The sequence below is a fragment of the Clupea harengus genome, chromosome 19 (assembly GCF_900700415.2).
Source record: "Clupea harengus chromosome 19, Ch_v2.0.2, whole genome shotgun sequence".
Classification (NCBI taxonomy): Eukaryota; Metazoa; Chordata; class Actinopteri; order Clupeiformes; family Clupeidae; genus Clupea; species Clupea harengus.
In genome coordinates this window covers 3,288,746-3,313,274 of record NC_045170.1, presented here as the reverse complement: position 1 = coordinate 3,313,274, position 24,529 = coordinate 3,288,746, and the positions used below count along the sequence as shown (strand labels likewise).

Below are 24,529 nucleotides of genomic sequence, written 5' to 3'. Positions count from 1 at the left end.
TCGATCTTATCTCGCCCCTGTGCCTGGCATACTTCCTCACCTCAGTTCTTTTCACATTACAGGAAGCGTTTAAATAAATGTCGAAAGAGATGTGAATTTAAGAAGGGAACTTTTAGCGACAATTGCTGACTTGTACTTTCATTGAATGCAAACAGCAGGGTGTTTGACATGATGTTACACAGTACTCTAAAGGCTGCATCGGTGAAACATAGTGACAGCACTACCCACTGATCAGTGTTGTCATGTGTGTTTGTAGCCAACTCTGGTTGTAGGGTCTGTCCTGATGGGTGGGCTCACAACAGTGGGAAGTGCTACCTCTTCTCCTCCACTAGAAAGACCTGGAGTCAGAGTCGAGATCACTGCATCACATTAGGGGGGCATCTGGCCATTGTGAACAGTCAAGAGGAACAGGTGAAGTAAAAAGTATTTGTTTTGTTTTGTTATTGCACCCCATGCATTTTTTCAGAACATTCCTGAATATCTTCTTTTAAGTTGGTACATTAAGTTGGTACATTAAGTTTAAGTTTTGTTTTGTAAAAAAGCATAGAGATGGTTATATAGTTATACCATTTATGAATAAATATCTATTATGTCTCCCATTAGAATTTTCTGTCCCAAAGGGCCATTGTAGATTTCTACTGGATGGGACTGAGTGACCTGGAGACAGAGGGACAGTGGATTTGGGTGGACAGCACACCTCTCGATGAGACTGAAGCTGTGTAAGACATGCCTCATACGTTCTCAACACAACCACATTACACTTACTTATATGTGTCAATAGTCTACATACTGTTCCATGTACAATGATGTAAACATGCAGTGATACATTCAAATGTATCGATCTGGTTGTGCTGTTCAGCAGTGAATAGAGGCGCTGCTACTGTCCTGCTATTCTCATGGTTACACTTGTAAGCACAGCAAACTTGTGCTTGTCAGTCAGACGCAGCACAAAGACTAGGCTGGCTGTAGGTTTGACACAGAACAGCCTTACTGCCATTGCAGATGCAGAATTGTGTTTGTGCTGCTGCCCTTTCTTTAGTGAACTTAGAGATGGACAGATATGTAGTATAACTGTTCATCATCTTCCATACAGAGCATGTCTACATCATGGTGCATTGTGTTTACTCCATCCACCCTGTTTGTTCACAGATTCTGGAAGAAAGGGTCTGATGAACAAGATGAACCAGATAACTGGAAGGAGGAAGACCCTTCTGGGGAGAACTGTGCACTTTTCACCAGAGTTAGAGACTGGCGTGACAACTCCTGCAAGAACCTGCGTACATTTGTTTGCGAGACAGTAGCCACCGATTAGACTGGATTAGATTGAATATTCAGCTGCTACATATGGAGGCTTTAAAAAAATCTTTTCATTACATTTAGTTATTACTTCACTATGGTTGTAGGAACCACTTTCCAGCCTAGCCCAGGTTTATGTGTGTTCTTCTTTCTGTGCTTTGCTGAAATGCAATATTTTATTAAAGGACCCTATCTTGGTAAACGTAATTAATCTGATTGGATCTTTGCCTTAGTCCCTGTTCTTTTCATGCTATATTGCTACCCGATTCAGATGGTATGCATTGCGTTGACGAAAGACGGCATGTGGTTGTGTTGATAACGGAGACGTTTATAGTGAGATTGACAGGTGAATAACCAATCACGCTGCCAGCGAGCTGTTTACCTTGTCGTTAGTTGCCTTGCTTTTTTTTTTATTCCTTTTATCATGATTTTAGTAATCCAAGAAGCCTATCGGAACATCAGGTTCTGATACGATGTTGATCATTATTTTACTCCATGTATTGCTATTGCTGCTCGTTTTATTGATTTTATGTAAAGCACTTTGAACTGCATCTCTTGTACGAAATGTGCTATATAAATAAAGTCTTACTTACTTACTTGCTAACAATAGATAGCTGGCTCAGACGCCGCGCAAATCACCTCAGAGGTATTCTTCAGCTACAATAATGTTTTTTTTACATTGAACCGTGTCTATTTCCTGGTAACTTCTAAGCAAAAAAAGTCAAACAAACCAACAAACTGCTGAATTTGACATGATGTTACACAGTACTCAAAAGGCTGCATCGGTAAAACATAGTGACAGCACTACCCACTGATCAGTGTTGTCATGTGTGTTTGTAGCCACCTCTGGTTGTAGGGTCTGTCCTGATGGGTGGGCTCACAACAGTGGGAAGTGCTACCTCTTCTCCTCCACTGGAAAGACCTGGAAACAGAGTCAAGATCACTGCATCACATTAGGGGGAATCTGGCCATTGTGAACAAAGAAGAACAGGTGAAGTTACACCAACCCAAGTAAACAAAAGAATGCTGAAATAAGTTAAGAAAAACTTCCAAACTAAACATCAGCAACTGTTTCCAAAACACACCAGTTAGTGTTCTAGCAAGCTTTTTTCATTAATAACTGTGCTATTTTGAGTTTTCTAGTTTTAAACCAAACTTCTCTACTGTTGCTTTACCTTTGGCTGAATGTGTTGTGTGCCCTTCACTTGACACAGTCCTGAAAGAAACAGGTAATGCTCAATGAAAGATGGCGCCCCCTAGCTGCAGAGATGGAGATATTTCACACCTGCTTTGACATTAGAATATTCATTCATTTTCAGAGGCACTAGAAATACACTACAGTGACCTCTACAGGAGAGATGCAGAGTGCATAAACAAAAAAAGAATATATGATGTTCTCAGGTCATCCCTTCATCAACATCAACTCATTTATGTAGCACACATGGCTCTATTGAAAAAGAACCAGCGTGACCTCATCACCTCATGAAAGCTCTCCCTCTCTGGCATGTCTGGTGTTGGTCAACATTAATTAATGCATTGTTTGCTGATGATGTTTATTAAACAGATTTTCTGAATCAGAATCATTTTTAATGAGTTTTGTGAAATTAGTGGAATTTGCTTTCGGTACAGCATGGTAAGATCAGTTCAATGATGTCAGTGATCAGACAGGCATCACATGAGAACAGTGATTAGCAGAACAGACAGTATTCACAGATGCAACAAGACAGAATTTCACCTGGCAATATGCACACAGGAGAAATCACAGATGCCCCACACAAAACACACAGACGATTCTCATAATAAGTGGCTGAACATGATTTAAATGCAGTGTATATGCCAAGTGAGGATTAAAATGGAACACATTTTCAGCAAATGTTTCAGACATTATTTGATTAGATTCGATTTTGCGGTTCATTCACAGGACTTCTTCTGTTCTTTAGGGCTCTTAGCTTCGCCCTACTGGCTGGTTTTGTTGCCGTGCTCCTCCTTCGTGAGTTTCTGATCATGTTCACCTGTTAGCGTTCCGATTGTTAGATTTCATTGAAATCAATATTTGTCATAGGTATTTGGTATGCACAAATGGTCCACCTACAGAGACATCAAAGCTGTCTCTTAATCCCTGGGTGTCTTAAAGCCAGACCCATTAGGTCTGGTTCCTGCCATCTGTCTGAAAACAACCAGGGCCATCAAGCTTGCATCCTGATCTTTTGTATCAAGCCAACTAATTGATTGGTGTGGGACAGACATATTTATTAAATTAGGGTGAGAGTCCTAATCAGATTAATTAGCAGTCATCCCTTCAGTTCTGATACCTACCCCCAGACACATCTTTTCCCCTCCCATATTGTTTACATGTTAATTGTATTGTATAAGAGACGTAAGTCTCTGCGACTACGTTGAAAGATTCCTTCCTACAGGAAGAGCATGTGAGCGACGGACTGATTTCTGTGGAGGCGGTGTGGGCTCCACCGCTCCCCCCTGTGTGACCACTGGCTGACTGTCACCATCAGGAAGCCTGAGGCTTACCTCTGCCCCGCCCGCGGCGAGCGGTGTGCTGTCGCGGGGCCTGGGCTGCGCCCTGGGCAGGGCGCGCAGCTGGCTGCTGCTGGCTGCGCCTGGTGGGCACCTTCGCTGGAGGAGCTGGCGAGTGGAACCCGCTTCGCTTCTGGCCCAATGTGGGTGTGGTGTGTCCTGAGGAGGACGTCTCACCCGGGCCGCTAGAGCGAGGCATCCAAGCCTGGAATACCTCCCTGCTCTTCTGCTGCTCCTCGAACCTGGCAGCCATTGTGACCACGGCTTCACCGAAGACGCCCTGGACAGAGACCGGGGCGTCGAGGAGTGGTGCTTTCTCTCTGTCCGAGAGCTTAGCCAGTGATAGCCACAGAGACCTCTGGGTAGCCACCGCGGCACCCATCACCCTCCCCAGTGCCTGTGAGGTGCACCGGGTCAGTCGGAGTGACAGATCCGTCGCGCGACGGAGCTCTGCCACCGACGGGTGATCCTCCCCCAGCGACAAGGCTAGCTCAGTCAGGAGCTTTGCCTGATAGCGCTGTAGCAGCGCAGCCGTGTTGGTTGCCTGCCCTGCAGCCAAGTAGGCTTTCTCTGCCAGCTGAGCCTGGTGCATGGCCACCCGCGTGGGCAGGAGAGGCTTCTGGCCGAGGCGCATCGTGGGGGAGGCGGGCAAGAGGTAGCCCGGGGGAGGGAGAGGGAGCCCAAGGCAGCTGGCTGCTCTCAGCGCAACCTCGTGGAGTTGCTGGCCCAGAATCCTTGACGAAGTAGGGGGTGTATCCACCCGCGGCTTAACGTCCTGGCTTGTCTGCATTGCCTCTGCGATTGAGCTGTGCTCATCGGAGTAGTCCAGCAGACTATCATCATCTAGGCCGATGTCCAGCTCCAGTTCGGGCAGGACACTGCCCAGTGGTAGCTCCTCCGCCTCGCTGCCTGCGGCCCCAGGGCTAGCAGGTGGCGGTGACGGGGAGAGGCCAAAGAGTGGAGCTGCGGCTGTAAGGCGGCTGCTCGCACTCACAGAGCCCACGGCTGGAGGCGCACTCGGTCCTAAAGGGGCGTTAGCCCCGGATGGAGCCGGTGCAGCCCCCTCGGCGCCCTTGCGCTCCCATAGCGCAAGGCGCCTGGTAGCCTTAGCTAGCATGAGGCTAGCACAGATGGCACAGACAGGGTCAGCGCCTGAGAGCGCGACCTCTGCGTGGTCCCTGCCGAGGCAGGTCATGCACCGACGGTGGCGGTCACCCTTAACACGGGTGTGCCCGCAGTCGGGGTAGTGTCTGGACATCTTTTTTAATCTGAAAGTAGAAGAAAGTATTAATACACAAGCACACTATCAGCAACGAACACGTTGTCAGCAAGCTAGCAGGCTAGTCAGAAACTTAGCCAGCTAGGCAGCTAGGATAGCAGCTACTACTTCCAAAATTAAGTTGAGTCAACGAATTTTGCAGCGTCCTGAGCTAGTGAGGGTTAAAGAACCCGAATAACTCACCAACCCGTAGAGAGCAAAAGCACACAAAACTCTTTGACTTTTGGTAGCGTAGAGGATATACTCGGAGCTGGCACTTCGTTCTTGCGAAGTTTTCAAAGAGACTGATCTGTGGTGCGCGATTCAAGATATAGACTCCTGAGGGGCGGGCTCAGGAGTGCGCGCTGACAGATCTCGCTGCCTTTCAGGCGTGAATGGATAAATGCTTCGATTTAGGCCCATGACTAGTGTCATGTACCATACTGTTATATCGCAGTGAACTGCGATAAGGAACAAGCTCCTTTTAAAGTCAAATAGGCTATTGCTTTTACCGTGGTAAAGATCATTTCAGCCTTTATATTTATAATACAACAGAGCAATCCGGCATAATTACATTACGGGTATGTTAACTCCACTCCAGTGTGTGGTATTAAAGACAAAAATATTCTCGATGCCGACTGTGCGTCGAAAACTGTATTTATTTATTTTATGAAAAGCTAAATATTTGACACCACAATCAGATCTTTGCCTCAGTGCTTACCATCTTTTCTGTGATTTTCTCCAGATTGTGATTTAGCCTATATTGTTACTAGACTGTGTGTGTAAAAGTGTCAATCAATAAGACTGTGCTCTACATAAACAAAACCACAAATCACTTTTTATCGTAAGAACATTTAATCAGGACGAAACAATAAAAAAAATAGTGCTTTATCAAAAAAACAACGTATTACACACACCACACACACAAACATATGGCAGTTTTTATAGAGTAAACAAAGGTACATCAAAACAAGAAACATTGATGCACAGAAACGCATAACATTTTAAAATAGAACTTAAAGAGTAACAGAGGCACTACAGTTCACCATAGAACATAGCATGAACTTCGAGGTCCTGTTGATCCGCACAATCTTGGAGAAACACCTCCATGTCCTCTTGTTGTGTGAATATGAACAAGAAGGGGTCTTTAGCCTCCAGGTCATCGCTGGTTCTCAGCGTGCGCAGTGCATCCTCTTTTTCCACCTCTGTCATATAAATAATTGTGGGCAAGGAGACACGTCCCTGGAACCGCGTCATATGGCGCCTTGTCCACTCCACTGCAGTTGTCAGGTCTGACATGATGTTTGTGGTCTGGGTTAGGGAAAGGGAAAGATAGGGTTAGTAAGGGAAAGATAAAAAAAAAAAAAAAAAAGGGGTTTAGTAGATTTGACATTATTCAAGGGAGCTCCCATATTACACCACACCCTGACAGGTTACCTTACCTCCACAGTTGGTCTTTTACAAGGAGGGGGGGGGACTCCTCCACAGTCAGGGCCTCCACTGCTGCATCAAGGCAAAAATGAGTTTCATTGAACAATCACTATACTATGAAATCGTCTAACACAACCTTGCCATGCACATATGTCAAGTATGTTGTAGAACAGATCAGTCTCTATAAAGTCATGAATTGTCCAGAGAAACATGTCCAAAAACTTAAGAAAGAAAATATTACCACACTGTCCTGCTGTGTTGGTTATCTGCCTCCTTTTTCTGCTTTTGTCAGATGACAGCCTTCAGCAGAGGTTTGACATAAGTAAATCTTATGGATGGCAACATATAGAAGGGTTCAAATGTCCAAGTTTTTCATAAGTTAAAAACAGTTGGAAAAACCCTAGTTAATAGGAGTTACCTTGGTGGAAAGTTGTCCAGCAACAGAATTGACCACCATCGCCTTGCAACGCTCATGTCCGACTAGTTTGTGGAAAAGCACACATTTTAATTGAAACATAGACCTTATAAGATGAAATGTTAAAAAGCGTTTGAAAAACACACCTCTGTGAAGTCAAAAGAGAGGCCAAAGACGATGTAGACAGCATACTGTAAACAAACAAATTGAAGTATCCATGAACAAACCACAAGATTACAGGAAGGAATTATGCAAGGAACACAGGATGGCAATATTTCTTACCATTAGGATGAACACCCCACAACTATTAGAGCCTCTCTGCTTGGGAATGCCCTGTGTTCGGGTTAAAGGTTAGAAAAATACATCAAAAAAGGTTTAAGAAGAGGTAAGCTGTGAATTGTTACAATTCCACTCACACACACTCACATACCTCAAGGTTGTCACATGAAAAATCTGTCCAGACACTCACTTATCTCCTAAGAAAGTTCTCTGAAAAAAAAAAAGGATAATGGAGAAAAACGGAGTATTATAATCACAGATGTGCACTGTACTACAATGCAGGTCCTTCAGATTTGATAACTGCTGGGAAATGTAACTTGGGGTTTTGAACAGGAACTACCCCATAGAGAAAAGATCCAAAGAAAAAAAAGAAATGACAGAGTAATGATTATGGAACCATATTAACTAGCATATGCCATGAGCACTTGCTTGGGTGTTTCCATTTCAGCAGGTGGAAAATTATGATTCTCTGATGCAGAATTCCTTTCATGTCACAAGTCATGACAAACACTGGGTGGGGGGGCATTTTAGGATGAAGACAGCATGGCATATGGTATATAGATAACACTTTAGTATGAAGAATAACTATAAATCATTATATTGGTACATACAGGGAGGTGATCCATGGGGTCTGCTGAATATGGGGGCAACCAGGTGAGAGTCACATGGCAATCAGCAGCAAAGATGTCAATGTTCTAAAAAGTATTTTAGGTATCAGTGTGGATGTAAGCAAAATATGCTGACTTGAGTGTTCCAAAACTGTTAAAAAGATCTTTGTTACCTGTTGACTAGCTATTCTTTGTAGAAGCTGGAAACCCAAAATTCAGCACCTATTGGAAAAAAGGGACACTATACCACAAAGCACTGTACTTCACTGTTAAACTGTTAGTATGTCATGATATTCTTAAATTTCCGTCAACTTCTACAGGATTAGCAAGTGTAATGAAGTCCTTTCTCCTTAATGCAATGCCATCAGTGTATGCCACCTCCTCCTCATCACTCATGCCAAGAGTGTTTTGGAGCTGTCAGAAGCATAATCAAATATATTTTAAACATTTTATACAAGTTCAACATTAACTATATACAAGTACAAGACCACATCAATGTAGTCATCAGCAACCCTTCACCAGGTGTATATATTGATACCTGTTCATGCTGGGACAAACTCAGTGGCTTGCTCCACCTAGATTTGTCCGGAACAAAACTCCTGACAACTTCTGGAGTGGGTTGCCCTACTACCATTTCAGGAGTGAGGGGTGAGGTATCTATACAACAGACAAACCACAAATACACACCAAAATTAGAAATCAATTTACCCGCACACAATAACCTCCGAGTTCTTCATCTGAGGTAAACTCAAAACATGTACCTGCACAAACGTTGTATTAGTGCAGCTAATTAACGTTCGGGAAAACTCGCTAACATTCGCTGTCGTCTTAAACACATACCGAAGCAATGAGATTAAACATACACACATGATAGTCGTAGAGTAATATTACTTTCAATGCATGTTTACCTTAACAGTTCAATCCATGCACGCTAGATCAAACAGTACATTAAAAGCATGGACGTGGCTAGCGGAGTGTACGCCTAGTCACGTTAATCTAAGAATGTAGAAGCTCACGGTGAAAAGGAAAACATTAACAAACTTTCTGTAAAACATGCAAACTGCTGTACGATCACTACAGTGAATGGAAAATAACATAACACGTGGGATTCGTCAAAGTTATCAACTTAAACATCAATTTACTTTTAGAAAACTGATATACTACGATGGTCAAGCAACGGGGAGACGGAGGCGAAACTGTTGAACTTTCTTTTATTTTCCTTTAGAAAATAAATCAAAACATTGCCTTCAGGCTTTGGTGTGAACGTACAGCATCCGATCAAAAGCATAGGCTTCTCTGCTGATTACTTCAGTAATAGAAAATATGTACAAAACTTTTAACTTCCCATACACAGTGGAATGGGCATAACTGTAGCCTAAGTGCACAGAGTTACAGCACTTCATTCAAACCTATTTACATTATGGAGCCACATACCTTTAGAAAATACATCAAAACATTGCCTTCAGGCTTTGGTGTGAACGTACAGCATCTGCACAAGCAAAATATAAAGCGTTACATATAGGCAACATCTACGTCAATATCCTATTGTACACTATCAGCGCTTGCTAGCCAGCAATGCGCCAGACAGAATGTCTGAACACATGGAACGATAGCTAATTAACGTTCGGTAAAACTCGCTAACATTCGCTGTCATAATAATAAGTAAGGGATAATGTATTGTCCGGAGGTACATTATCCCGCTTATTATACGGTTTCTTGCCAAAAACGATAGAAGACATTCCGCCAAAATACCTCTCTTTAATGATTTAGTTGCCGTTTCGTGATTTACGCTAAGAAATAAATAGTTCTTCAAGCAAATAGAACTTTTAAGTTTCAGGTGTTGCGTAGCAACCCATTACTTGCTGACTTCAAATTACAATGAGTCTGTTACGTTAAATGACCGGACTACTTGCGGAATGATATGAAAGATGTGAATTAGAAGCACAAAACCCGTTGCCAATGACAGCGGTCAATATCTTTTCGCAGCGGTGAATATCAGGAAATATTCACCAGCGAACGTTGGGATGGCCCATTCAAATCAACGGAACTTTTTGGAACATTCTGAAGAGCCATATAATAATAATACTTAATACTTAATACGTAATAATACTTTCAATGCATGTTTAACTAAACAGTTAAATCCATGCATGCTATATTGAACAGTACATTTAAAGCATGGACGTGGCTAGCGGAGTTTACGGCTAGTCGGGAACATATCAGGTACAGTGCTTTGTACAGTCAACCTACCCGATCAAAAGCATAGGCTTCTCTGATCGGGTAGGGAAGCAGCACTGGACTACACGCATCAGATCTGCAGTACATCATATGGCCAAAGGAGGCTCCCATTCACACTTAGGCAGTTTAATTTAGGCGAAAATCATATAAAACCATACACTACATTTTTAACTCTGTTACATATGGTGCAGAGTACTAGTATTACAGTGCAGGTATTACAATGTACCACAAAAATAAACCTTGCAAACTCAAGGTATTCTTACCTGACATAATGAAAACCCTGGAGCGACTTTAAACTCCCGCACGGAGACTTTCATCCAGCATTGAGAGATTTAACTCCCTCTCCGGCCCCTTCAGCACACTCGCACTCGCCCAGCTGCACATCATCCCAATCATCAGTCACGTCCACTCTTCCCAGCTGCACGTCATTTCACGCACCTGTTTCACACCCTACTTATACTCTTCACTGCCCTGACTCCGGTATCGTCGCTATCAGCAGGTTGTGTGACTGCACTCCCCGAGTCTGAACCGAGTCTGCCAACCGGAGAGGTGAGTGTGTGGTTGTTATATTATTTGTTGCATATTTGATAAACTTGTCTAAATTTGTATTTATTATTCCTTTTCTATTATTATTATGGCTGTCAATAGATAAACAAAAATTAACTAATTAATCTCACATTTTGAAATTCATTAATCTAGATTAATCGCGATTAAAAGTTTGTTTTTCTTCTAAAGACTACATTTTATAAATTAACGAGTAATCACTTCGGAACACCTCAGTCAGCCCACCGTCTTCAACTATGTTGTTGATGGGCCGACAGTCACCGGCAACCAAAACTGCTACAGCGTTGATAACCTTTTCACGGACTGGTCTAGTTATTTTTACAAGTCGTTGGGTGTGGGTTGGCGACCATCTAACCTGGGACTGCTTTTTGTCAGGTGCTTTGCATTAAAGTGATAATTTGAAGACGAGCTGCTTCTGTGATGGCTAAATTCAGCTTGACAAATGCTACATAGCCTACAACTTTAGTTTTGTCGTTTGTTCCGTCATTTTGCCTCTTTAACAGAAACTTTCCGCCCAACAATCCCTCAGCTCTCACCATATTCCACTCTTGTCTCAGTCTCTCCTATCTGACTGCAGGCACACGGCGGTTTCGTGTCGGGTCAACGCACACCGGAAGTAATCAAAGTTGCGTTAACTGCGTTAACATATTTTGTCAGGGATAATGTACTGTCCGTCATTATCCAAAAATAAATCCCGACGGGAAATCCCTTTCGTACTGAAGTGATTTATTGAGGTTTCTGAATGTATAAAGACACTGTAAATATGTATTGTGCCACAGCTAATTTCTTGTATTTTAGCAAAATAAAAAAGCTCTGGCTGTTGGGTTCACCAGAACAGTGTTTGGCATTTGCCCTGTAATTTTAACATCATACTGTAGCAATAATAACTAGCCTACTTAGGCTACTAATCGAGAGTGAGGTCATGTCAAATATCAAACTGGGGTTTTGGCGTATCGACTGAGCGATAGCGAATATCAGATTCAGTAGCGATACTACACTTACAATACATTATTGTTTTCTTTACAGCCAGGATGAGGGTGATTTTGTCTCTTTGCTTTCTTCATTTACTTGGACTGACAGTTCTGGCTGAATATCAAGGTAAACCATAGCTTTTATTGGTTGTGAGATGCCACATTACACATGACATCTGTTTTGTATACAAAATACATAGAGTTCAGCTGGGTGAGAAAGGTGAGTGCCATGTTCCAATGGAACTGGTAAAAACATATCTTCTCATTACCGGATGTCTGCATTTCACATCTGATACTTATTTGATTCACTGTATACACAATGTAAAATTCTATATGGTAAAGACAAAAATAAAATGAAGAATAAATATATAATGAAGACTATTTTTGCATTCATTTCTTTATAGCCTTTATAGCATGTCATCTCAGATTACACTGATTAAGCCACATGTAGTGGATATAATGTAGAGATGTTAGTGTATTTTTCATATTGGAACTATAAACTATATTATAGTTTGACTCAACTATCACCTGTAAAACTTCTTAGACACTGTACAGTTAGTTTTGCTGACCAATTTCTCTAATTCCCCAATTGGTGGAGCCATTATCCATTTAAAATATTTAATAATCAATATTATCCCATGATCAAACCATGAATCTTTCTCCGGTGATCTACTGCAGATGGCCTTTTTTCATCTTACAAAATTGAATGTTTCAAAATACACTGTTGATCCATATGCAATGCAATGTCTTGCTTTTAACTAATTCATCAATGTACTGTATTCCCTCTTATAGAACGTGGCTTTGAGGGGGGTGGCTACACAGTCAAGCCTTTGTTCTTTGGGATTTGCCTTAACAAAGAAAAGAAAATAAGATACGCTGCTGTTGTTGTTCAAGTCAGATTGATGTGAAAAATATTTTTTTTTACAGGTAGAAATTTAGCATTGTATGGAAAGGCCACCCAGTCAGACCTGATTGGAAACCCCTGGGCAGGGGAAGGTCATGCCCAAAATGCCATAGATGGAAATCGTGACCCACATTATCATCATGGATCTTGCACTGCTACTGATACACAGACTAATCCCTGGTGGAGGGTTGATCTACTGAGGCAGTACACTATTACTTCAGTGGTCATCACCAACAGAGGAGACTGCTGCTCTGAGAGAATGAACGGAGCTGAGATTCACATTGGCAGCTCCCTGCTGGACAATGGCAATGTCAATCCACTGTAAGATTATCATTTGCTCTAGTTGTTAACTGATTGAAAGTGACTGGGTAGAAAGGTTATTTCAGAATTTCTAATGCATAGACCCACGGTCCATTTCAATGAGCAGCTGCAAATGCAAAAGTGAATATTGTTTACTCTTCCGCCTCCTTCCCCTGATATCACTGTATTGCAGTAGGTGGTTTGTAAAGTGAATGGCAGAGAACCGCTTCACTGAGGCAACAGTTTATTTTTTTTAAGTTTTAGGTACAATGTACCATAAACTCTTGACTCAAACTACATGTTCATTTTGTAACATGTTGCAATGTTATACAAGGAGTGCACTGTATTCAGTAATTAATCAACCAATTAATGAATAAGTAGAGATATTCTGTCCTGGCATGTTTGTCAAAGTGATTAATCATAAGGCAAACTCGGACAAGGTCATTGTTTTCATATATTTGTGCTGAATATTTGACATTTGTACACAACACTAACTCTTGACTTCACTTTCAGGGCAGGGGTTATATCCTCTATCCCAGCTGGGAAAACCCACACCTTCAGCTGGGATAAAGGGTTGGAGGGCCGCTATGTTAATGTCGTTTTGCCTAGAAACAACAAGATTTTGACACTTTGTGAGGTGGAGGTGTATGGCTATCTGGCCCCAAACGGTAAGCATTGTTCTTGTAAATATATCACACATCACAACATACACAAAATATTTAGGTTTTTTTTTAGAATAAAAGCATGTAAAAATGTTGCAATATTAAAACAACTTTGCAAATGTCTGTCAAGACTGAACAGCTTTAGAACAATTACAATTATTAATTGTTTTCAGTATCCCCACACTTGCTCGGATTTTTCGGTAAAGTAAATGGAAGAGGGATCTAAGTAAATTTCTTGTTCAAGAGGCATTTTACTTCCTGTCAATTAAACACATACTGTCACGTCTGCGCTGACATCCGCTCCGGTCACGGCCCCTTCAGCACACTCGCACTCGCCCAGCTGCACATCATCCCAATCATCAGTCACGTCCACTCTCCTCAGCTGCACGTCTTTTCACTTCTCCAGATCACAATCACACGCACCTGTTTCACACCCCTGACTCCGGTGTCTGGTCTCGTCGCTATATGGGCAAATCTACTGCCCCAGTCGCCATCTCCGCGACTCATCCATGGTTTACAGGATTCTGCCTCCTGTTCTGATTTTGTGATTTCCTTGTCCGCTGGCTTATCCCAACGAGCTCCCTGTCCACTGTCTTCCACATCAGCTAGTTTCGTGCCTCCTGGCTCCCAGGCATACGTTTCCCAGAGTTCCGTGCCTCACGACCCCAGGTCTTCCGTGAGTTTCTTTTCTGGCTTCGTGCCGTGTATTTCTGTTCTGCGCCCTCGCGGTTTTGAGCCAGAGTTAGACTGTTTCTGTGATCCTAAGTTCGTATTCTTAATTATAATCTCTGTCTTGGTTTGTTTGTTTACAATCCCCTGTAAGTTCAATAGTTACTCCCCATACACCCAAAGTTTGTCTTCCGGAGTTAGACACCGTGTATCTTGGTTCCGTTTTATTTTGCCTTTCTAGTTACATTCCTGAGTCCTGTTAAACACTTGGTTAAGTGTAGTGTCTTGTTTACGTGTTCCAGAGGGCGACTCTGTTTAGTCTAGTTCTGTCTCTTTTCTAGTCCTGTCTGAAGTTTGTCTTGCATACTTCTGAGTGTCTCCTATTTGTTTCTTAGTACGCCCTGTTTGTGTCCTGTTCCCTGGCTGTATTCATTAATAAACTCTTTCATCCGAAAACCTTCATCTGAGTTCTGATGTCACATGACGCATACAGTATACTTTTCTGCACATGGTCAAAGCTGTTCAGAAAACAAGCAAAGCTAATCTGATCTGATGTGATGTGATGTAAGCATATGAGCAGTAGATAACCTTGTTGAAAACAATTGAATTGCCAAAAAACATACTCAACCACTTCAGACAGGGCATGGTTCTTAACTGTACATAATTGTTAGCCTAGTTGCTCATTTGTCATTGTTCTTTCATTGTTTCCATTCAGGTGAGAATGTGGCTTTAAGAGGGAAAGCAACTCAGTCAGACCTTTATGGAAATGGATTCGCATACAATGCCATTGATGGGAATCGTGACGGCATGTATCGCCATGGTTCCTGTACTCACACAGAAGCTCATCTCAACCCTTGGTGGAGAGTGGATTTGCTCCAAAAATATAAAGTCTTCTCTGTGATAATCACCAACAGGAAGGATTCTGCTCCCAGTAGACTGAATGGAGCTGAAATCCGAATTGGAAATTCTTTGGACAACAACGGCATCAACAACCCCAGGTAATAATTGGTATCTCAACACCATGTTGACACCAAAGTAGCTCTCAGTTGACATGCCGTTCTTTGTATTGTCCTTGGCATGCATCATTTTTCTGTAACTGCACCCTATGACATCCGTTACCCTCTACAAAGGACTAGACTATTTGGACTACTTACTAAAACAATGACAGGATGGTATAGTTTATGCTCAAGGATCCTGTATTAATGTGAGGTTATTTTGAACTATATCCTTTTCAGGTGTGCCGTAATCTCCTCTATTCCTGGTGGAGTTTCCAAGACCTTTGAGTGTAATGGGATGGAGGGACGCTATGTTACCGTGGTGATTCCTGGACGTGCAGAGTACCTGACTCTCTGTGAGGTGGAGGTATATGGATCACCGCTGGACTAAAGCCCAGGGAAACGGCACAGGAGGAGACAAGCCATCTGTACACCAATATTCTTGTAGCTGTATATTTTGGCATAACATTTTATATCTGTCATATGAAAGTCCTCAGCAATGATTGGGTGTCTGATTAACAAAGTGAAGGTTATGCCTATCTCTCTTTCTGTGTCTCTCTCTCTCCTACCTGTAGGTACATAGTCTAAGTGTAATGATTTCCATTTCTCCAGGGAGGGTTGGATATTTCATATTGAATTATTGTGCTCTGTTGTGTGATGAATCAAAGCCAATTAAAGAATGAAATGCACTCCTGTGTGGTTTTGAGTTCACGTTCTACAAATACACATGACTGGTTCATTTCACAAGCTTGAGTGGAGCAGTTCCTATCCCTGCTGCTCAGAGGTGACTTTATCTCTTGAAACAGTAACAGGACGCAGTCCAGATGTAGCAATGTGCTTTAAGAGCTTTTGTACATGTCAGCTTACACATCATTTTTCTTTGCCTTGGTCTCAGAGCAGCTTCACAAGTAAATACATGCTGATGTGCCCATTTACCTATCTTTGACATGGCTGTCAGCTCAGCAGATATGCAAGGAGATAAGCCAAAGGAGAGTGGGTCAGAGGCCAAATTAAATGTCAACACCTGCCTGAAAATGTCTTGTCTTGCTCACCTTGACCCTTGGGTTGATCTACTGAATTGGTTAATCTACTGTCAACTTTCGCCAAGACCGAAGACTGTGGTATCGAGAGAAATATTGCAGCAGACATTCAGAAGTTAAGTGAGCTTCACAATGATTATACAATGGCTTATTTTAATGACATTGGCCTCTATCTGTCTAATAAGGAGAAGCACAGAGCTGGTGTCCGAAAAGCAGCCAAGAGCTGCTGTCTTCATGGCAAGTCAGCCTTCACTGATGTCACTCTTCACTGTTAACTTAGACAGCTACTATTGTCAGCTCCCCGGTGGATTATGGCCACTGCAATTCATTGTCAACATCAGTTTCATATAATCACCCTACCACAGTAGTCATAACAGATTTGTAAACAATGCCCATACTGTCTTTATAACATGAATATTAAGCATTTGCCTCAAATAAAGTGGTTTCTGTTTTGTGTATTTCCATTCGAGCAGTGACTACTTTTGTTGCACAGGGACACCCTCTCACCTACAGATGAAGTACTGGAGATGAGACAATGGAGTAATAATCGCATGTTAATGCATAACACAACCAGGCTTTATACGTCTATGGCTATCCCCCGTTTACGTCTATGGTTATCCCCCCTCACTTTTGTCTAATTAAGAACAAAAACACTGTTCTGTGATCCACATTGAAATTCTGAGGCTAAACTCTTGGCTGGTGTCCAAGTTGTAAACTGTATAGCTGGTATTGGGCTTGGCATTCACATACTTAATAAATACCCCACACTGAACCCGGCACAGAGTTGCCAACCTCATTCTGAGAACAAACCTTGACACACTTTGACAAAGACCTGCATACGTGTGTGACGCTGCCCTTGCCGGAGTTCTTAGTTCTCAGTAATTGAAATGCCGAAGACACACTGTCTGTGGTGTGTGTTTCTTTATTCCTGGGATACATGTGTTAAGGCACAAACAGCGGAGCTCTGTTGAGGGCTATTTGAAAGCAAAACTGTATTGGTCAGAAGAGACAGGCTCTGGCAGGCTGAGCCTCAGGGAGTGTATGGACCCTGCCCCATGCATGTTAAAATCAGCCTTACCACATCCATACCCTTATACATACACACACACACACATACACACACACACAGGAGCCATATGCTCCGTGGACAGCCTGAACAAGACAACAATAGAGATATCACACTATAAGGTAGGTTTGATGTCTTCTTCTGGTATTTATACCGTCTTGAGTAGTTATTAGCTCAGCGGAAAACAAAGAAATGGGTATGGTAGTTTTTTTCTTTGTTCATACCAGCTTGAATGTTTGAATTTATTTGCTGTATCCTTGCTCCTGGAATCCACATTTACTTCAGTGCTTTCAGTGATCATTTATATTTGCTTCTAATAATGACACTTAGGCACTGTATGAAAAGCATTACTGTTTCATGTTAAGTGAGATCATTATTGTAAAATGATTCATCATGGCTGCAGAGTGAGAAGACATTCTTTAAAAACAATCTGTACTTGTAGTGCTTTGATTCTTCTCCTAGAATGAAGGTATTGTGTCTGCTCCTTCTGATGCTTCTTGTGGGAGATGGCTTCTGTGTTGCTGAAGCCTCTGCATTAGGTACAGTTATTGTGTTTATTCAGCTGTTTTGAGGCATTTCTCCAAAGGATAAAGCATTAAAGTCATATAATAGTATAATAGTCATATAATAGCCATGATATAACATTGAAGTCACTTTGACCCACTCGCCCATGATTTCAGTGAACGTGGCTATGAGAGACAAGACGATTCAGTCATCCACGTTCAACAGTTCCACTGCTGCCAAGAAGGCCATCGATGGGAACCGAAGCGGGATGCCCCAGGACGGCTCCTGTGCGCAAACAGAGGCTGAGACCAACCCCTGGTGGAGGGTCGACCTGCTGGAGTCATACAGAGTCACAACCGTGACCATCACCAACAGAGAGGACTGCTGTGCTGAGAGGATCAACGGAGCTGAGATCCGCATTGGGAACTCCCTGGAAAACAACGGCAACAGCAACCCAAGGTACCAGCTGATTATATGGAGTCATGAGCATGGTTTCCTCAGAAATGTCTTTTTGTGTTTTTTCTCTTATTTATTACTTTAAATTGGTGTGTTTGTCAAAGATGACAACACCAATGCGGAATGGTGATGCTTTTAAATCCCATCATAACTGAGACAAGGAAATTGAATCATGACCAAGTGTGTTTTATTATTTGTATATATTTAATGTCTTTTATATGCAAATTGTTGCCCTTCTTACCATCCTGAACAGGTGCACGGTGATCTCTTCCATACCAGCAGGGGGAGCCAGCACCTTCCAATGCAATGGGATGGAGGGCCGTTATGTGAATATATTCAGCAGGGCGTACAGGCAGCATCTGACTCTGTGTGAGGTGGAAGTAAATGCCGTGCCTGTTCCTGTCGGCATGGAATCGGAGTTAGCAAATATTACAAAACAAAACATTTCAGAGATCACTTAACTAAGATTACTTAGTTGACATTCCAGCTATATTACATTCTACTCTCTCAGAGAAAATGTGGCTTTGAATAAACAGGCGTCTCAGTCATCGCAGTACAACTACTTGGGCAATCATCAGACTCATTGTCTCTGTCACTTATCTATTCTGTTAGTGAGTAATGACACATTAAAAACAGGGCAATGCAAAATTATACTAAACATTTATTATTCTATGTAATACACATTTAAAGCAGCAGTGAGGAGTTCTGGTCAAACACTAGCAATCTAACTGCCTAACAGGCATGCAGAAACCTCACTGTTATGCCCTTGGGTGGCCCTATGGGGTGAACCACACTCCACCAATCCCCTAAAGTAAAACTCACCAAACCCATGCCATAGGATTTACCAGGTGCACCTCATTGCGCAATCAGATGTGGCACAGCTGGCCAGAGCTACACAGAGGACTGCACAAGGAACACTTGTTACTGCTAGCATGCTAACTCATGTCTTTTGGCGATATAGTCAATGATGTTGGGCTGTGAAAGCTTTGTTTTTACGCTTTTGCGCTGTGGTCTGACCCGGACGACAGAACTGCATAGTGCATACCGAAGGCAGCGAGATGGAATGACAAGTGTGTTTATGTCCTTTACATGACCCTACACCATCAGACTGTTTCAGCCAGAATCTGTGAACAAACAGGGTGGACGGAGTAAACACAATGCACCATTATGTAGTCAGACATGCTCTGTATGGAAGATGATGAACAGTTATACTACATATCTGTACGTCTCTAAGTTCACTGAAGAAGGGACAGCAGCACAAACACAATTCTGCATCTGCAATGGCAGTAAACCTACAGCCAACATAGTCTTTGTGCTGCGTCTGACTGAGAAGCACAAGTTTGCTGTGCTTACAAGTGTAAACATGAGAATAGCAGGACAGTAGCAGCGCCTCTATTCACTGCTGAACAGCACAACCAGATCGATACATTTGAATGCATCACTGCATGTTTACATCATTGTATATGGAGCAGTATGTAGATGAATTCTTCTTCATACTTTTAAAGCCATCCACAACCTTGCCCCTCCTTACCTGTCTGACCTCCTTCACACTGCCACCTCCACCCGCTCCCTCAGATCCTCCTCTTCCATCCACCTAACTGTCCCCTCTGCCCGGCTTACCACCATGGGGAGCAGAGCTTTCAGCCGCGCTGCTCCCAAACTCTGGAACTCACTCCCACCTGACATCCGAAACATTGACTCCCTCCCTCAGTTCAAATCCTCTCTCAAAACCCACCTTTTCAGGATTGCATTCTCACTGTAGTTGCCATGCTGTTTTTACTTGCACTTTTAATTTTAATTGTTGTGTTATTTGTTTGCTCCTGTTTTAAATTGTAAAGCGTCCTTGAGTGACATGAAAGGCGCTGTGAAATAAAATGTATTATTATTATTATTATTATATAAGTAAGTGTGATTTGTTTGTGTTGAGAACGTATGAGGCATGTCTTACACCAGGGGTCTTCAACCTTTTCCAGCCCAAGGACCCCTTGGCTGAGAGAGACACTGAGCAGGGACCCCCACCCCCGCCGCCCCAAATTTAGGCCTGATATTCATATATTTTATCTGGAACTAAGTGTCAGCCACACACACACACATACACACACACACACACACACAAACACACTCCCCTACACATGTTTGAACATAATTTTTGTTCTCCCTTACAGTTAGCCATTACTCTGTATTCAATGAGGGGGGGACAAAGAATTGAGTAGCTTGAGAAGCTTAAGTATGGATGAAATATCTCATACCTAGTGAGAGGCCTGACGTTTGACAATGCATCACTCATGTCTTTGGCAACAAGATTCTCCCTATGAAGCATTCAGTGCGTCACACATGGCTCTTGCACCGTCTGTGCACATCGCGACACATTTTGGCCAGGGTATACCATGTTCACGGAAAAAATTGTCGATCACTTTGAAAGTCTCTGAACTCTTTTGTACGTCCATGCAGCTGCTTACAGAATATAAATTCCTCCTGCATCTCATTTTGATAGACAACCACACAAACGCTAAAAACAGAGGGTCGTTTGACATGTCTGTGGATTCTTCTAATTGTAGTGCAAAATAATCTGCTTTCGGGAGTTTCGTGACTAGTTGTGCCCTCACATCAGCTGCCAATTCATCAATTGAAAGAGGAAAAAAGCAAAGGGATGCTTTTCAGTTTTTTTCACGTACTCCTCCTTCCCAAACGTCGTTTTTCACATACAGGGGCGGTTTTTCCTACAGGCGGTATAGGCGGTCGCCTAGGGCGCCACTCAGAGGGGGGGCGCAAAAAACTGCGCCCAGCAAAAAAAAAAAATAGTGGGGGTTTTGTGTTTTTTTTTTTTGCGCCCCCTTCTATATCTCCAACCAATATTTTGACATAAAAAAAAAATCTAACATTAGGGTACAATGAGCCAAAAATCGAAAACGGAAGGGGTACGTACATCCTTGTTGTTGTCAGAACATGCAAGCACAGTGAGGCGTTTGGTTAGTGTGTGTGTGTTCAAGAAACTTTGGAAAACAAAATAATGAAGAGGCAAAAGCCATCCGGGGCGCAATTTAGGAAGAAAAGAAAGGAAGAAGAAAAGAAACGTGCCAAGGAGAAAGGTAAATCCTTAAATCCTGTTCTAGCCTAGAATGAATTCCAGATAAGAAAACGTTCACGAATGCGTGAATTGCCCGCGGCACTTTAGTGGAGTTAAGAAGAAAAGATGTACCTTATCATTGAACGTTTTCCTACTCCCTGTCACATAGTTCTTTAATGATTTTACAGAGGCGGGTATATCAAAAATGATGTCCATTTATTCTACATTATACAAAAAAAGACATGATTAAAATAGGGGCGCACATATAAAGCCAATAGCCAGTGCAACAACACTACACATATCTTACTCGTTGCATAGCACACCCATTAAGGAAGCCAAACACGGCAACTTGTCAATAAGTGAGGAATACTGGTAAAAATCCAAGTGTTGTCATATTTAGCGAATGGTTTGTATGTAATCTTGCTAGTTAGCTAACGCTAGCTAGCCAGTGACTTGTGACGTTCCTTGTTATTGCCATTCAGTCGAAACATCAGTTCAAGTTCAGCTGTACCGCAATTTGCGTCATTTTGCGTCATAAAAATTTGAGTAATCAAATTTGGACAGCTTTAGTTTTGGTGGAGCGAGCTAGCCAACTTGATTCAACTAATCAAGAGATACATACTTTTGTTATATCATTTTAGATTCACTTTTAGAAGACTAAGAAAACATTATTTGCAGGCGATTGGGAAGATGACGTGGAGGTGTGTGTGTGTCCATAAACAGTTCAATAGGGGGCGTGGCCGGAGCGTAGTCCAGCACAGGCGTGACATTTTCTCAGTGATTTGTTCTTGAATGAATGTTTGTTCATTGTCGCGATCGTTGTTGTGTTTATGTGAAAGAAATGCAGTCTTACAGGGCAAAATAGCGTTTGAAAGTTGCAATTCCGTTTTCGTGGGGAAAACTAAATATTTTTTATTTGGGGGGGGGGGGCGGGGGCGCCAGGAGTGAAGCTCGCCTAGAGCGCCAAATGTGCTAGGGCCGCCCCTGTTCACATATTACTAGCTGCTGGCAATATTAAACTTTCCGCAATTATGTATGGCGTTTTGGTCTGAGCGACACGTAATGCAACTTGATAAGAGGGTTTTAAAGCTAGCTCGCCAACTGTGGCTGATTGTCTGCTGGCCCTCAAAAGATTTTAAACGGGAAATATTAAATGTTTGTTTCTTTCAAGTGAGCATGGTGAAGGGACCAGCATAGGTCATAAGAATATGCCATAGTCAATAAGTCAATGATATTATACCTAGTCATAATTGTTACTTTTATTTGGATTTAACTAGCCATGAGTGGACTTTGCTTGGTGAATATTCTTTGTCTCTGACCTGGGTAAGTGAGGTGCGACATTGGTCTCACCTCCCCCCCAGGTCGAGACAAAGAACCCTGCATGCATGGCCCATTTGAATAGACGGTGACACCCCTTAATGTCAGTGTATTTAACCGACTGTTCCCCAAGGAACAAATCAGATATGCTGAGGTGAAGTTCTGTGAGGGAGGATGGATCTGAAAGTCTCTGTCTCACAAATGGTCGGCCGCCATTCTTCAAGAATAAACCTGAATCCTGACTGATCAAACCTAAGACTGAATCTTCAATATATGGTATAAAACTAATTACCATCAATTGGAGGTCCCACCGAGATATTAATTCTTGGAATTTTGCTGAGATTTCAGTTCTGCTGTAAAGATCCCCTGTACCCCGGCTGACACAAACGCTTTGGTAAGTACACTTACCTAAATCTTGGGAAATATAGGAAATAGAGTCCTGTCTAAGAACAGAAATCTTATGTTATTTTACTTTTATTTTTATTGTGATGTCTTAGAAGTTGACACACACGGTGCTTGTCTTAGAAGTTGACACATCTATTTTTTCGGGTATTGGTCCGAGGCAGTCTGAGCTGTGCTTGTGACATACTCTATTGTTTTACTTACCGCTCAGATAAATTTCCCAAGAGGATAAAAAAGGTTGTGGCCATAAACGGGTGTTTGGAAAGGGATCTACAGCATTTTAATATTTTAATTTAGAAATTGTTCTAAGTTAATTTGTAAATTATTTACATTAGATTGTGGAGATTCAGTTCTTGGATTTGACCAGTCATGATTCAAGACATAAGATTCTTTGAAGTCCAGATTTCACAATGCTTTTGATAAAGTCAGATGTTAGACTGCTAAATGTTAAACTGTGTCTGTTCACACAATAGTTAGACAGCTCTCACGCATACCACTTAATTCACACTTTAGGCACAGCCGCCCTGTGACCCTGAATGGCCCATTACGCTGAAGTGATCAGACCCTAGCCTGGTAGCAGGAGTGGAGACTTTAAACATTTTTGTGTCTACACATTGATTTTCTTAACCCAAGTTAAAATCAGTGTATGAAGTGTTACAATTACGAATAATTGTAAGCATATATATATAACGGAACAAAGTCTTCATCCTTAGTGTATGGGTTTAAGGTACATGGAAAATAAGATGGTTTTTTTTTTTTGGTTTTTTCTTTTCTTCCGGAAACCGTACGTGATCTTACAGCAGCAGACGACTGCTGTTAGATCAAAAGGGGGAGGTGTTGAGCTTCAGAGAGAATTGACCTTAATAAGATGATAACTGCAAAATGTGTTTTTTCTCAAAACAGGTTTAGCTGCTGAATTTCTGACTTCATCAAATGATCCAGGAGCAATTAATGAATTAAGGAATGCCTTAAATGATTTGGCATTCAAGTGCCATTGGAATCTGGATAAAAATGGATTTTATGAGATACTTTTGTAACTAACTAACTAACTGTAACTCTGTTAACAGATTGATTCCTTTCTCTTAGGGATGGACACACCTGTCTCCTGAACAAGCGAATGAATGTGTGTGTATGCCTGTAGGCTGGCCAGCCGTCGTATGAATGAATGAATGAATGAATGAACTTACAGGACTGTTTAACCTACATTTGACCACTGACTTTGTCTTTAAGTGAAATTGTTTGAATTGAAGGAGATTTAAAAACGTTTTCTTTCTTTCAATCATTCCATTTCTTTCAAACATTCAACTTCTTTCAAAATCCCCACTCTCAGTTCTTTATTTGGTTAGTATGGGTCTGTGGTTTTTTAAATGCCCAAACCTTGCAGATAACAGGATGATGTGATGTCTCTTGTGAGATTAAAGGAAACCTGCTTTTGTCTGAGATTAAGCTGTCTGCCGTCTTTCACACCCAATACCAAATGTCTATTGTCTGATGTGTTGAGTATGCTAACAGGCTTCCTGCCTCATGGAGGTGTTGGCCGGTATTATCTTTTTCTGAG

The 24,529-nt window shown here is 42.1% G+C and overlaps 2 protein-coding genes across 2 annotated transcripts in view; both read left to right on the top strand.

The window, feature by feature from the left end:
• LOC105897597 (fucolectin-6-like) overlaps positions 1 to 15,808 on the top strand; it is a 54,303-nt gene extending 38,495 nt beyond the window's left edge. Inside the window, exons 2-7 of the mRNA XM_031586002.2 lie at positions 10,554 to 10,603; positions 11,645 to 11,716; positions 12,517 to 12,814; positions 13,307 to 13,461; positions 14,840 to 15,122; positions 15,360 to 15,808. Of these exons, the coding sequence (XP_031441862.1) occupies positions 11,650 to 11,716; positions 12,517 to 12,814; positions 13,307 to 13,461; positions 14,840 to 15,122; positions 15,360 to 15,510 (954 nt within the window). The 5' untranslated portion in view covers positions 10,554 to 10,603; positions 11,645 to 11,649 and the 3' untranslated portion in view covers positions 15,511 to 15,808. The remainder of the gene's footprint in view (positions 1 to 10,553; positions 10,604 to 11,644; positions 11,717 to 12,516; positions 12,815 to 13,306; positions 13,462 to 14,839; positions 15,123 to 15,359) is intronic.
• A 2,108-nt stretch (positions 15,809 to 17,916) lies between these two features.
• The window catches only part of LOC116225070 (fucolectin-like), a 10,165-nt gene continuing 3,552 nt past the window's right edge, over positions 17,917 to 24,529 (top strand). The window contains exons 1-2 of the mRNA XM_031586637.1: positions 17,917 to 18,188; positions 18,439 to 18,603. Coding sequence (XP_031442497.1) covers positions 17,917 to 18,188; positions 18,439 to 18,603 — 437 coding nt within the window. The remainder of the gene's footprint in view (positions 18,189 to 18,438; positions 18,604 to 24,529) is intronic.